At 49.3% G+C, this 15,688-nt stretch overlaps 1 protein-coding gene across 1 annotated transcript in view; it reads left to right on the top strand.

Moving 5' to 3' along the window:
* Positions 1-15,688, top strand: part of LOC121584425 (adhesion G-protein coupled receptor V1-like) — a 197,916-nt gene that overhangs the window by 173,603 nt on the left and 8,625 nt on the right. The window contains exon 86 of the mRNA XM_041900302.2: positions 6,259-6,380. Coding sequence (XP_041756236.2) covers positions 6,259-6,380 — 122 coding nt within the window. The remainder of the gene's footprint in view (positions 1-6,258; positions 6,381-15,688) is intronic.

Here is a 15,688-nt window from a genome sequence, read left to right as displayed (position 1 = left end):
ATTGGAGAACACATTGGGAGGGATCTTAGACCATTCCTCCATACAGAATCCTTCCAGATCCTTGATATCCTTCGTCTGCGCTTATGGACTGCCCTCTTCAATTCAAACCACAGGTTTTTTAATTTGTGGCTTTGTGGATTTTGTTGTGTGCTTGGGCGGAAGTGGATCTTCCAGCAAGACAATAACCCCAAGTTTCAGCCTCCTGGCAGAGGCAATCAGGTTTTTGGGAAAAATGTCCTGGTACTGGGGAAAGTTCATGATGCCATTGACCTTAACAAGAACCCCAGGACCAGTGGAAGCAAAATAGCCTCATAACATCAACATTAATATTTGACATTATGTATGGGGTTATTTGCTGCTTATGCATTCTCATTTCGACGTAAAACCCACCACCGGTGTGTGTGGCCAAAGAGCTCTATTTTCATGTCATCTGACCAAAGCACCGGTTCCAATCCAAGTGCCATTTGGCGTTTACATTTGTTTGAATTGTATTAGTATAAAATAATATAATTTCCTTTCTTTTTTTTTGCATGCAATATAGCTCAGTATTTGAATTATTTATTTTATACAGTCATTTTTTCTCGTGTTTATCAAGGGTGTCAAAAATGTCAGAACCCACTGTATATCAAGACGCCCTTATTGCTGTGCCACAGTCCTGAGTCCCCAGACAAGATGTACCTTTGATGCAATGACCAGTGTGCACCTTTAATTGTCAACATATTGTGCTCTGGCTTTATGACAGTGCTCCATGACTGCACTTTGAACTTCAACAGGAGCCTGCCAAGAATGAGAAAATAAACAGATAAATGCTAGATGGGATTATGTGTACAGTACGTTGATAGCAGCACAAGCACATGTGCTTGTTTTGTCCTTGAACTTCTGAGTTCGGGGGTGTGTTCATTAGTGCATACAGTAGCGAAACGTTTTGCAACAGAAAACGTTTTGCCACAGAAAAATAGCGTTTCTTATTGGACAAGTTCAATTTAGTTTCCCACTTGTTTCCGTTTGTTTTCTAGTGAATACACCCCAAATGAGTCTGGGTCTGTTCATTGCCTTATTGCTCTGCAAAGTGCTGTTCTCCACTGTGTTATGTTGTGCCGTGCTACTGCGCTAATCTGAGTCTTCACCACTTTCTCCTTTCTCCTCTTCATCACCTCTCCATATCACAAACCTAACGCACACACACACACACACACACACACAGACTCTCACACACACTCAGGTGCAGGTCATTTTATAGAGTCTGACTAAAATATTTCCAATCAACATGCTACAGCTTTTTTTGAGATGCATGCATTTCAATGCTATCCACCAAATTAAACATGTATACGTCACTGCCATTGATATTCACGCTCTTTTGTTCTGAGTGTGTTTTGGAGGTTAGTCTCATGCAGTGCCTTTTGGGACCAGATGCAATTTGGAAAAGAGCGGTTGCTTTCTGGGGCCCACTCAACAGCCCTGTCATTGTGTAGTTGCTCTTTGTGCTCCCTGTGGCTAACACGCTAGGTATTAATGAGCACAGAGACAAAATACATTCTCTCTCTCTCGCTCTCTCTCTCCATATCTTCCTCCCTCACTCTTACCCCCTCTCTCTCTCTCCCTCTCTCTCTCTCCATCGCTACCTCTCTCTCCATCGCTTCCTCTCTCTCTCTCATTCCATCGCTTCCTCTCTCGCTCTCTCTTCATCGCTTCCTCTTCCTCTCTCTCTCTCTTCATCGCTTCCTCTTCTCTCTCTCTCTCTCTCTCTCTCTCTCTCTCTCTCTCTCTCTCTCTCTCTCTCTCTCTCTCTCCATCGCTTCCTCTCTCATTCTCTCTCTTCATCGCTTCCTCTTCCTCTCTCTCTCTCTCTCTCTCTCTCTCTCTCTCTCTCTCTCTCTCTCTCTCTCTCTCTCTCTCTCTTCATCGCTTCCTCTTCCTCTCTCTCTCTCTCTCTCTCTCACTCTCTCTCTTCATCGCTTCTCCTCTCTCTCTCTCTCTCTCTCTCTCTCTCTCTCTCTCTCTCTTCATCCCTTCATCTTCCTCTTTCTCTCTCTCTCTCTCTCTTCATCGCTTCCTCTTCCACTCTCTCTCTCTCTCTTCATCACTTCCTCTTCCTCTCTCTCTCTCTCTTTCTCTCTTCATCGTTTCCTATTCCTCTCTCTCTCTCTCTCTCTCTCTCTCTCTCTCTCTCCATCGCTTCCTCTCTCTCTCTCCATCGCTTCCTCTCTCTCCATCGCTTCCTCTCTCTCTCTTTCTCTCTCCATCGCTTCCTCTCTCTCGCTCTCTCTTCATTGCTTCCTCTTCCTCACTCTCTTTCTTCATTGCTTCCTCTTCCTCTCTCTCTCTTCATCGCTTCATCTTCCTCTTCCTCTCTCTCTCTCTTCATCGCTTCCTCTTTCTCTCTCTCTCTCTTCATCGCTTCCTCTTCCTCTCTCTCTTTCTCTCTTCATCGCTTCCTCTTCCTCTCTCTCTCTCTCTTCATCACTTCCTCTTCCACTCTCTCTCTCTTCATCGCTTCCTCTTCCACTCTCTCTCCCTCTCTTCATCACTTCCTCTTCCTATCTCTCTCTCTCTCACTTCATCGCTTCCTCTTTCTCTCTCTCTCTCTCTTCATCGCTTCCTCTTCCTCTCTCTTTCTCTCTTCATCGCTTCCTCTTCCTTTCTCTCTCTCTCTCTCTCTCTCTCTCTCTTCATCACTTCCTCTTCCATTCTCTCTCTCTCTCTTCATCACTTCCTCTTCCTCTCTCTCTCTCTTTCTCTCTTCATCGCTTCCTCTTCCTCTCTCTCTCTCTCCATCGCTTCCTCTCTCTCTCTCTCTTCATCTCTTCATCGCTTCCTCTTCCTCTCTCTCTCTCTTCATCACTTCCTCTTCCTCTCTCTTTCTCCATCGCTTCCTCTTCCTCTCTCTCTTCATCGCTTCCTCTTCCCCTCTCTCTCTCTCTCTCTCTTCATCGCTTCATCTTCCTCTTCCTCTCTCTCTCTCTTCATCGCTTCCTCTTTCTCTCTCTCTCTCTCTCTTAATCGCTTCCTCTCTCTCTTTCTCTCTTCATCGCTTCCTCTTCCTCTCTCTCTCTATCTCTCTCTCTTCATCACTTCCTCTTCCACTCTCTCTCTCTCTTCATCGCTTCCTCTTCCACTCTCTCTCTCTCTCTTCATCACTTCCTCTTCCTCTCTCTCTCTCTCTTTCTCTCTTCTTCGCTTCCTCTTCCTCTCTCTCTCTCTCTCTCTCTTCATCACTTCCTCTTCCTCTTCCTCTCTCTCTCTCTCTTCATCGCTTCCTCTTCCTCTCTCTCTCTCCGTCGCTTCCTCTCTCTCTCTCTTCATTGCTTCCTCTTCCTCTCTCTCTCTCTCTCTCTCTCTTTCTCTTCATCGCTTCTCTTTCTCTCTCTCTCTCGCTTCATCGCTTCCTCTTCCTCTCTCTCTCTCTCTCTCTCTTTCTCTCTCTCTCTCACTCTCTCTCTCTCTATGTATTGATGCGCTGCACCTTTTAATGACTCAGCCCTCTCCTGGCTCCTGAATGAGAGTTCTTGTTTTGTTTGTCACCCTAATTAATAGTCTGCATAAGAGATGGAGGGTCAAAGATGAGGTTCAGGCCTGCTAATATGGATGATGTTCAGACCTGCTGCTATAGAGGTTCAGGCCTGCTAATATAGGGTTTCAGGCCTGCTAATATAGAGGTCCAGGCCAACTAATATAGATGAGGTGCAGGCATGCTAATATAGATGAGGTTTAGGCATGCTAATATAGATGAGGTTTAGGCATGCTAATATAGATGAGGTTCAGGCATGCTAATATAGAGGTCCAGGCCTACTAATATAGATGAGGTGCAGGCATGCTAATATAGATGAGGTTTAGGCATGCTAATATAGATGAGGTTTAGGCATGCTAATATAGATGATGTTTAGGCATGCTAATATAGATGAGGTTCAGGCCTGCTAATATAGAGGTCCAGGCCTACTAATATAGATGAGGTGCAGGCATGCTAATATAGATTAGGTTTAGGCATGCTAATATAGATGAGGTTCAGGCCTGCTCTGAGAAGGTTTCTATCCCAGTGCTCAGCCAGTCTGTCTGTCTGTCTGTCTGTCTGTCTGTCTGTCTGTCTGTCTGTCTGTCAGGGCCCGAGTCTGACAGGGTTAGGGGTACGGGTACGATGTGCCATATCCTGTCCAGTATTTCATCTCCCTGGTATATCATCACCCTGTTATATCATCTCCCTGGTATATCATCACCCTGTTATATCATCACCCTGGTATATCATCACCCTGTTATATCATCACCCTGGTATATCATCACCCTGTTATATCATCACCCTGGTATATCATCTACCTGGTATATCATCTACCTGGTATATCTCTGCCTCCTATTTGTTTTGGTCGGTTCTGTCCTGATAAAAAGTGGGTTACCAGGACCACTCACTTTTAGGTCCCACCAGCATGTGTAGGGACTACTTAGAGCCCAGTCTTAGCTGAGCACTTGGCACAGCGTCCAGTCAGTGGGTGTGTGCATTCGTTTGTGGGTGTAGGAGTGTGTTTGTGCGTGCAGACAGGTTTACTGTACGAGGCAGCCCTGTGCCAGGATCTGTGACCTACAGTAAAGCCTCCTGATTAAGAGAGGCTTCATTAATCAGCCCTAAGGTCCTGGTCTGCTGCCTGCTGCCCCGGGCCCAGCTCACTACACTATGATGGGCCACAGCCCAGAGCCAAGCCTGGACAGAGAGCAGAGATCATTTAGGACACTCTGAACTTTTGGAAAAACTCCCAATTTATTAAATTTACATTTACATTTTCGTCATTTAGCAGACGCTCTTATCCAGAGCGACTTACAAATTGGTGCATTCACCTTATGATAGCCAGTGGGACAACCACTTTACAATGTATCATATATTTTGTTTTATATTTTTTTGTTTGGGGGGGGGGGTGGGGTAGGGGGAGGGTAGAAGGATTACTTTTATCCTATCCCAGGTATTCCTTAAAGAGGTGGGGTTTCAAGTGTCTCCGGAAGGTGGTGAGTGACTCCGCTGTCCTGGCGTCGTGAGGGAGCTTGTTCCACCATTGGGGTGCCAGAGCAGCGAACAGTTTTGACTGGGCTGAGCGGGAACTGTGCTTCCGCAGAGGTAGGGGGGCCAGCAGGCCAGAGGTGGATGAACGCAATACCCTCGTTTGGGTGTAGAGACTGATCAGAGCCTGAAGGTACGGAGGTGCCGTTCCCCTCACAGCTCCGTAGGCAAGCACCATGGTCTTGTAGCAGATGCGGGCTTCAACTGGAAGCCAGTGGAGTGTGCGGAGGAGCGGGGTGCCGTGAGAGAACTTGGGAAGGTTGAACACCAGACGGGCTGCAGTGTTCTGGATGAGTTGTAGGGGTTTAATGGCACAGGCAGGGAGCCCAGCCAACAGCGAGTTGCAGTAATCCAGACGGGAGATGACAAGTGCCTGGATTAGGACCTGTGCCGCTTCCTGTGTAAGGTAGGGTCGTACTCTGCGAATGTTGTAGAGCATGAACCTACAGGATCGGGTCACCGCTTTGATGTTAGCGGAGAACGACAGGGTGTTGTCCAGGGTCACGCCAAGGTTCTTTGCACTCTGGGAGGAGGACACAACGGAGTTGTCAACCGTGATGGCGAGATCATGGAGCGGGCAGTCCTTCCCCGGGAGGAAGAGCAGCTCCGTCTTGCCGAGGTTCAGCTTGAGGTGATGATCCGTCATCCACACTGATATGTCTGCCAGACATACAGAGATGCGATTCGCCACCTGGTTATCAGAAGGGGGAAAGGAGAAGATTAATTGTGTGTCGTCTGCGTAGCAATGATAGGAGAGACCATGTGAGGATATGACAGAGCCAAGTGACTTGGTGTATAGAGAGAATAGGAGAGGGCCTAGAACTGAGCCCTGGGGGACACCAGTGGTGAGAGCACGTGGTGCGGAGACAGATTCTCGCCACGCCACCTGGTAGGAGCGACCTGTGAGGTAGGACACAATCCAAGAATGAGCCGCGCCGGAGATGCCCAACTCGGAGAGGGTGGAGAGGAGGATCTGATGGTTCACAGTATCAAAGGCATTATATGATTGTCATAGGTTAAAATATAATGTATTTCATTCTAAGAATGATGTCATTATATTCTATATGAATCTCTGTGTGTGTGTGTGTGTGTGTGTGTGTGTGTGTGTGTGTGTGTGTGTGTCTATGCGTACGTACGTGTGTGTCTGTATGTCTGTGTGTTTATCCCTTTGTGTGTTAACTGTGTATTAGGCTAACTCTGCCCTGTTGTGTGTGTTTCAGAGGTGCCCATGGTGCTGTACCTGTTTGCCCTGGTGTCCCTGGTGTGGCTGTGGGCAGGAATACACATGGCCTACAGATACCTGTGGATGCTCATCCTCCACGTCATCTTCAACCTCTTGCTGGTAAGATATCTTCATCATCATCATTGTGTGTGTCAATCAGAAAGACTTGTTTTAGTGTCTTATTGACTCTCTATTTCTGTCAAAACTGAAGGAAAATCTGTCTTAGTTTTGTAAATGTTACAACAGCGCTCCAGCAACTTCCTAGATACTTGAGAGCCCAGATGTGTAGACATTGGCGTAATAACTCTCCTCAGGTTCAGTAATAGCCTCTCTCCTTATCGTAGCTCATAGCTCTCTGAAGGCACACCTGTACTATGTATTGATCCCTTAAAGAGACACACAAACACACACACACACACACACACACACACACACACACACACACGAGGGGCCCAACAGTGCAGTGGCTTAAAGGGATACTTTGGGATTTTGGCAATGAGGCCCTTTATCTACTTCCCCAGAGTCAGATGAACTCATGGATACCATTTTTATGTCTTTGCTTGCGGTTTGAAGGAAGTTGCTAACTTGTGAAATTGCTAACTAGCGTTAGCACAATGACTGGAAGTCTAGCTAGCAGATACCCATAGACTTCAAGGTCATTGTGCTAACGCTAGTTAGCATTGGCTCACGAAACTACCTCTAACTTCCTTCATACTGGACACAGAGACATAAAAATGGTATTCACAAGTTCATCTGACTATGGGGAAGTAGATAAAGGCCAAAATCCCGAAATCCCCTTTAAGCCACTGCACTGTTGGGCCCCTCGCGTGCGTGTGCGTGCATGTGTGTCTATTGATGTGTGTGTGTGTGCTTGCCTGAGTGTGTGTGTGATGAAGGGTGTTCAAAGTTGCCTTTGAAGCCAACCTTTTGATGTCTGTCCCTGACAGTGTGAGCTCTTCTTGAGTGAAGATAGCATGAGGCCAGACCACTCTCTCAGTACAGACTGGGAATGCATTGTCACAACGGCTGATGTAGATGTGGTGAAGGAGTCAAACGCAGACACAGAAGCTAAGTCCAATACTTTACTGAACACGACCACAAATATACAAAACACTGGCCTCAAAACAAACAAGAGGCGGACGATGCGCAACAATGCGCAAAAGGCTAGTATTCCAAGGCGCACGAAAACAGTACAGTGCGACGACAGGGAAAACAACAAACAAACAACGAGCCGACCTGATGACAGGCGAACAATAACACACAACACAAAACTAACCAAACGGGAAACTTATAGAGGACATAATCAACTAAACAGGACACAAGTGTACACAATCAGACAAAACCAACAGACAGCGAAAACATCAAACGGTGATAGCTAGTACTCCGGGGACGACGACCGCCGAAGCCTGCCCGAACAAGGAGGAGGAGCAGCCTCGGCCGAAACCGTGACAGTACCCCCCCCTTGACCGTGCGCCGACCCCGGCCTCGGGGACGACCAGGAGGATGCGGAGCAGGGCGCGTAGGATGACTACGGTGGAACTCAGTCAGGAGAGACGGGTCTAGGATGTCTCTCCTCGGCACCCAGCACCGTTCCTCCGGACCGTACCCCTCCCACTCCACGAGATACTGAGACCCCCATCCGACGTCTTGAGTCCAAGATGGCCCGAACTGTGTACGCCGGAGCCCCCTCGATGTCAAGTGGGGGCGGAGGAGTCTCACTTATCTCATCGTCCTGGAGTGGACCAGCTACCACCGGCCTGAGAAGAGACACATGGAACGAGGGGTTAATGTTCTTATAGTTAATAGGTAGTTGTAATCGGTAACACACCTCGTTCAATCTTCTCAGGACTTTAAAAGGCCCCACAAACCGCCGACCCAGTTTCCGGCAGGGCAGGCTGAGGGGCAGGTTTCTGGTAGAGAGCCAGACTCGATCACCAGGTGCGTACACCGGCCCCTCACTGCAGTGGAGATCGGTGCTCGCTTTCTGACGACGGATAGCCCGCTGCAAGTGGACGTGTGCAGCGTTCCACGTCTCCTCCGAGCGCCGCATCCACTCATCCACCGCAGGAGCCTCGATCTGGCTCTGCTGCCACGGTGCCAGAACCGGCTGGTAACCTAACACACATTGGAAAGGGGTTAGATTGGTTGAGGAGTGGCGGAGGGAGTTCTGGGCCATCTCTGCCCAGGGGACATACCTCGCCCACTCCTCCGGCCGGTCCTGGCAATACGATCTAAGAAACCTACCCACATCCTGGTTCACACGTTCCACCTGCCCATTACTCTCCGGGTGGTAACCCGAGGTCAGGCTCTCCGAGACCCCCAAACGCTCCATAAACGCCCTCCAGACTCTGGAAGTAAACTGGGGACCTCGATCAGACACTATATCCTCGGGTACCCCGTAGTGCCGGAACACGTGGGTGAATAGAGCTTCGGCGGTCTGTAGGGCAATAGGAAGACCCGGCATTGGGAGCAGACGACAGGCCTTGGAGAACCGATCCACAACGACCAGTAATGTAGGATTCCCCTGTGAGGGGGGAAGGTCTGTGACGAAATCCACCGAGAGGTGAGACCATGGTCGTTGTGGAACGGGCAGGGGTTGTAACTTACCCCTGGGCAGGTGTCTAGGCGCCTTACACTGGGCGCACACCGAGCAGGAGGAGACATAAACCCTCACATCCCTGGCTAACGTTAGCCACCAGTACTTAGCGCTAAGGCAGTGCACAGTCCGGCCAATACCAGGATGTCCAGAGGAGGGTGACGTGTGAGCCCAATATATCAATCGATCCCGAACCTCGAGCGGAACGTACGTCTGACCCACCGGGCACTGTGGAGGACTAGGGTCGGTACGCAACGCCCGCTCGATTTCCGCATCGACCTCCCACACTACCGGTGCCACCAGACAAGACTCCGGCAGAATGGGAGTGGGCTCCACGGACCTCTCCTCCGTGTCATACCGCCGAGACAGTGCGTCTGCCTTACCGTTCTGGGACCCAGGGATGTACGTGATCTTAAATACGAAACGGGCTAAAAACATGTTCCACCGCACCTGGCGAGGGTTCAATCTCCTAGCTGCCCGGATGTACTCCAGGTTACGGTGGTCAGTCAAAATGAGAAAAGGGTGTTGAGCCCCCTCAAGCCAATGCCTCCACACCTTTAGGGCCTGTACCACGGCTAACAGCTCCCTGTTCCCTACGTCATAATTTCGCTCCGCCGGTCTGAGCTTTTTGGAGTAAAAAGCACAGGGGCGGAGTTTAGGTGGCTTGCCGGACAGTTGCGAAAGTACGGCCCCAATACCGGCCTCTGATGCGTCAACCTCTACCTGAAATGGTAAAGAGGGATCCGGATGCGCCAGCACCGGAGCCGAAGTAAACAGGTCCTTCAGTCTCCCAAAAGCCCTGTCCGCCTCGGCTGACCACTGCAGACGCACGGGACCCCCCTTCAACAGAGACGTTATGGGAGCTGCCACCTGTCCAAAACCCCGGATAAACCTCCGTTAGTAATTTGCAAACCCCAAAAACCGCTGCACCTCTTTAACAGTGGTTGGAGTTTGCCAATTACGCACGGCTGACACACGGTCTACCTCCCTCTTCACCCCTGACGCAGACAACTGATAACCCAAAAAGGAGATCGACTCCTAGAAAAACAGACATTTCTCTGCCTTGACATACAGGTCGTGCTCCAACAGCCTCCTCAACACTTGACGCACCAGGGCTACATGCTCGGCTCGGTTGGAAGAGTACACAAGTATGTCATCAATGTACACGACCACACCCTGCCCCTGCATGTCCCTGAAAATCTCATCTACGAAGGATTGGAAGACTGAAGGAGCGTTCATCAACCCGTATGGCATGACGAGATACTCATAATGACCTGAGGTGGTACTAAATGCTGTCTTCCATTCATCGCCCCCTCTAATGCGCACCAAGTTGTATGCGCTCCTGAGATCTAGTTTTGTGAAGAAACGCGCCCCGTGCAATGACTCAGTCATAGCCGCAATCAGCGGGAGTGGATAACTGTATTTCACCGTGATCTGATTGAGACTACGGTAATCAATGCACGGGCGCAAACCTCCATCCTTCTTCTTCACAAAAGAAGCTCGAGGACGCAGGGGAAGTGGATGGCCGTATGTATCCTTGTCTCAGAGATTCAGCTATGTAAGTCTCCATAGCTCTCTTCTCCTCCTGAGACAGAGGATACACATGGCTCCGTGGAAGCGCTGCTCCTGCCTGGAGGTCTATCGCACAATCTCCCTGCCTATGGGGAGGCAACTGCGTCGCCCTCGATTTACTGAACACGATTGCCAAATCCTCATACTTGGGGGGAATGTGCAGTGCGGGCACCTGGTTTGGACTCTCCACCGAGGTCGCCCCCACGGAAACACCTAGACATCGCCCCACACACTGGGCAGACCACTCCTTAAGAGCCCTCTCTTGCCACGAAATAGACGGATTATGGGTAATCAACCAGGGGAGCCCCAACACCACCGGATACGCAGGAGAGTCAATCAGATATAGCTGAATAGTTTCCTCATGACCCCCCTGCGTCCTCATCCTAAGTGGCGCAGTGACCTCCCTAATCAACCCCGATCCCAAGGGACGGCTGTCTAAAGCATGGACAGGAAATGGGGCGTCGACCGGAAGAAGGGGAATCCCTAGTTTTAAACATTCCCAGCATAAGGCGCTAGTCGATTCAGGCGCAGCTGGGAATTTTGTTGATCGAAAATGTCGATCAACAAAATTCCCAGCTGCGCCTGAATCGACTAGCGCCTTATGCTGGGAATGAGGTGCAACCTGTGGAAAATGTACAGGTAAACAGACGTGCACAATAGAGAGCTCTGGGTAAGTGGGACGCCTACTCACCTGGAATGACTCCCCAGTGCGTGGCCTGTCGTCCTCTCCCCTAGGAGACCCTCCCCAGCACCGAGCCGCAGTGTGCCCTCCACGGCCACAGTTGGTGCAGGGAACAGCCCCCCTCGGGCTCCTCCTCCTCCTCTCTCTATCGCCAGCACCTCCGAGCTCCATAGGGCTCGGCTCGGAGGTGCTGGAGGGTGGAATGGACGACCCCCACTCGGTGCTTCCGCGGGTAGCCAGCAGGGTGTCAAGCCAGATGGACATGTCCACCAGCTGGTCGAAGGTAAGATGGGAATCCCTGCAGGCCAACTCTCGACGGACGTCCTCCCGTAGACTACATCGGTAGTGGTCGATGAGGGCCCGCTCATTTCACCCTGCATCCGCTGCTAGAGTCCGGAACTCCAGGGCGAACTCCTGTGCGCTCCTTCTCCTCTGTCGAAGGTGGAACAGACGCTCCCCCGCCGCCGTCCCCTCTGGTGGATGGTCGAACACGGCCCTGAAGCGGCGGGAGAACTCCGCGTAGGTGATGGTGGCGGCGTCTATTCCCCTCCATTCGGCGTTAGCCCACTCTAACGCCTTGCCGGTGAGACAGGAGATGAGGGCGGAGACGCTCTCGTATCCCGAGGGCGCCGGGTGTATGGTGGCCAGGTAGAGTTCCACCTGCAGGAGGAACCCCTGACATCCGGCTGCGGTACCATCATATGCCCTCGGGAGCGAGAGCCGAATACCGCTGAGTTCCGGTGCTGGAAGAGGAGGACTGGTCGATGTTGATGGTAAGGTGTGCGGAGGTGTGGGCACCTCTCTGGTGACCAAACGGTGCAGAGTGTTCGCCACCTCGTTCATGGCGGCCTCAAGTCGCCAGATCATGGTGTCTTGATGGCTGATCCGTTCCTCCAGCGACTTGGGTGCCGCCGCTGCTTCTGCTGACTCCATGGTGGTGTGTTATTCTGTCACAACGGCTGATGTAGATGTGGTGAAGGAGTCAAACGCAGACACAGAAGCTAAGTCCAATACTTTACTGAACACGACCACAAATATACAAAACACTGGCCTCAAAACAAACAAGAGGCGGACGATGCGCAACAATGCGCAAAAGGCTAGTATTCCAAGGCGCACGAAAACAGTACAGTGCGACGACAAACAAACAACGAGCCGACCTGATGACAGGCGAACAATAACACACAACACAAAACTAACCAAACGGGAAACTTATAGAGGACATAATCAACTAAACAGGACACAGGTGTACACAATCAGACAAAACCAACAGACAGCGAAAATATCAAACGGTGATAGCTAGTACTCCGGGGACGACGACCGCCGAAGCCTGCCCGAACAAGGAGGAGGAGCAGCCTCGGCCGAAACCGTGACATGCATATCAGAGAGGGTAAGACAGAGAGGAGACGGGGTCATTCATAAGATAGGTACTTCTGTACAGAGCTGTATGATCTACAGCCACTATCATTAATATCTTGTTTTGGAACGGTTGCATAACTGACAATGTGCTGAAAGATGTTTGAACTGTTCAAGACTACTTCATTGTCTGAAGTGGTAATACTTGCTTGCTAGTTGAGGGTAGATTCCACACACATAAAGCAAGTGTATCATTGAAATTGACATATTTTAACAACATTCAAACAATTGTTGCATTAGGTTGGCAGTGGACTGGACAGTGGCATAAAGGTTATTTTAGGCCACTCCTTGTGAATGTCTCTGTTAGCTGTCACTTTCTTCCAGACATCATCTGTCCATTAAGTGTGTCACACAGGTCCATGGCGCTATGTAGGGCCTACATGTGAAAGACGCCCCGCTGGCTCTATTAAGCATGCAGACATGATGTCATGATGACAATAACTGATGTGACACGTTGCTTAGAAGCCCGAGCCAAACACAAATACCCTACTATGAAGTCACCTGATCAGCTGTCCAGTCTGACCAATGGACCAATGGTATGGCCTACTTCCTCCAACGTTATCCAGTTGATGTCAAGAGTTCATGGAGATCAATCGAGTGTCTTTGTCTAAGACATGGCTTTGTTTCACAGCCTATCATTTACGGCTTACCCTGCTACTTTAAGCTCCAATACAGGACAAATCCCCTGAAGGTGTAGAGAGAGGCCATCATTTATGAGTGCATCTCTCTGCTTTGGTTCTCTGTAAGACAGGAAGAATTGAGCTGGAACAGACAGTTTCCTTTTCTACAGGTACCAAAGTGAGCTGTGTTCAAGACCATCAATTAGCTCTAAACAAATACATCTGACCTAGATATTCCAGAGTGCTGTTGCTGCTACTGCTACTGCTCTCCTAGCGATGCCAGCGTCAGGCTGTTGTGAAGCTGTTGCTGCCCGGTCGGCAGGAACACAATTAAGGGACAATTGTTCTGCTTTGAGAGTATGCGTTTACGGAGGAAAACCAATTTGTTTAGTGGGGAGACGAGGAACATGGAGGTCAGAGCGTTGATATTTTTGTCGTGACACAGCCATTAAGAGTTAGAGTTTAATCAAAAGACCGGAAATGTAGAGTACAATGCTACGTCAGCATGAATTCGGTTTTTAAAGTTAGCATCATGGAAATTATAATTTCAAAAGGATTTATAATATAGTCAAATTCGTTCTATGTTGCGTGGAGTGAGGTTTATATGTCTATGGCAGGATAGCAAATCTTCAGATCACGGTTTTCTGTTGTGGCTGCCACAAACCTCAGAAACCCTAAGGAGTCATTTCAATGAATTAGGTTCTCCTAGCTATCTATTGAGTTGGCATAGTATCTGATAACTTCACACTTGCTTCTGTTCTGTAGCTATTTGTTAGCACAGTTGCTTATGTGCCTCTATACTGTTGCAGACTGGGCGATTGTTTTGTGTTTCCACTCTCATGCGGTCCATTTCCATGAGGATAATTTTCCATGTTGTTGTTGTTGTTGGAGTGACTGTTGCCTTGACTGTAAAAGGCTGTTTAATGGTTCTGCTCACAACAGCTGTGTGTGTGTGTGTGTGTGTGTGTGTGTGTGCGTGCGTGCGTGCATGTATGCAGACATGCAAGGAAGGTAGATTCTCTGCATCCATTTAAACTATATAGACACTGTTAATGCTATGGCTTTATGCTTCATTCTAACAGCTCTAAACCACAGCAGCATCACTACATGCAGTAGTCCACTGAGCAGCCATTAGCCAGCTGGCTCCAGTGCACTGGCTATATTTCATACATCCTGGTTAGTGGTTAGTTAGCACTGCTCTGGATCTACTAGGCTTCGTCAGAGGATATCTGTACAGGAAGGGCAAACATCAGTGAATGGACAGTTTATTCCTGAGAAGAATCTGGGGAACTGGAACTGGTAACTTGATGTCCAGGATGGTAATTTTCTTGCACTGCAGCAATGTAAGCCTGGATTGAAAAGTTCAAGTAAACAACCCAATGTTTCAGTGTGTCCTAGGTACAGTGCATTCGGAAAGTATTCAGACTGCTTGACTTTTTCCACATTTTGTTACGTTACAGCCTTATTCTAAAATGGATGAAATCGTTTTTTTCCCTCATCAATCTACACACCCCATAATGACAAAGCAAAAACAGGTTTTTAGAAATGTTTGCAAATGTATTATAAATACAAAACTGAAATATCACATTTACATAAGTATTCAGACCCTTTACTCAGTACTTTGTTGAAGAGCCTTTGGCAGCGATTACAGCCTTGAGTCTTCTTGGGTATGATGCTACAAGCTTGGCACACCTGTATTTGGGGAGTATCTCCCATTCTTCTCTGCAGATCCTCTCAAGCTCTGTCAGGTTTGATGGAGAGCATCGCTGCACAGCTATTTTCAGGTCTCTCCAGAGATGTTCGATCGGGTTCAAGTCCGGGCTCTGGCTGGGCCACTCAAGGACATTCAGAGACTTGTCCCCAAGCCACTCCTGCGTTGTCTTGCCTGTGTGCTTAGGGTTGTTGTCCTGTTGGAAGGTGAACCTTCGCCCCAGTCTGAGGTCCTGAGCGCTCTGGAGCAGGTTTTCATGAAGGATCTCTCTTTACTTTGCTCCATTCATCTTTCCCTCGATCCTGACTAGTCTCCCAGTCTCTGCCGCTGAAAAACATCCCCACAGCATGATGCTGCCACCACCATGCTTCACCATAGGAATGGTGCCAGGTTTCCTCCAGACTTGACGCTTGGCATTCAGGCCAAAGAGTTCAATCTTGGTTTCATCAGACCAGAGAATCTTGTTTCTCATGGTCTGAGAGTCCTTTAGGTGCCTTTTGGCAAACTCCAAGCGGGCTGTCATGTGCCTTTTACTGAGGAGTGGCTTCCTTCTGGCCACTCTACCATAAAGGCCTGATAGGTGGAGTGCTGCAGAGATGGTTGTCCTTCTGGAATGTTCTCCCATCTCCACAGAGGAACTCTAGAGCTCTGGAGCTCTTTTCTTGGTCACCTCCCTGACCAAGGCCCTTCTCCCCCGATTGCTCAGTTTGGCCGGGCGGCCAGCTCTAGGAAGAGTCTTGGAGGTTCCAAACTTCTTCCATTTAAGAAAGATGTAGGCCACTGTGTTCTTGGGGACCTTCAATGCTGCAGAATTTCTTTGGTACCCTTCCCCAG

The sequence above is a fragment of the Coregonus clupeaformis genome, chromosome 16 (genome assembly GCF_020615455.1).
Source record: "Coregonus clupeaformis isolate EN_2021a chromosome 16, ASM2061545v1, whole genome shotgun sequence".
NCBI classification, from domain to species: Eukaryota; Metazoa; Chordata; class Actinopteri; order Salmoniformes; family Salmonidae; genus Coregonus; species Coregonus clupeaformis.
This window is presented reverse-complemented; position numbering and strand designations above follow the sequence as displayed.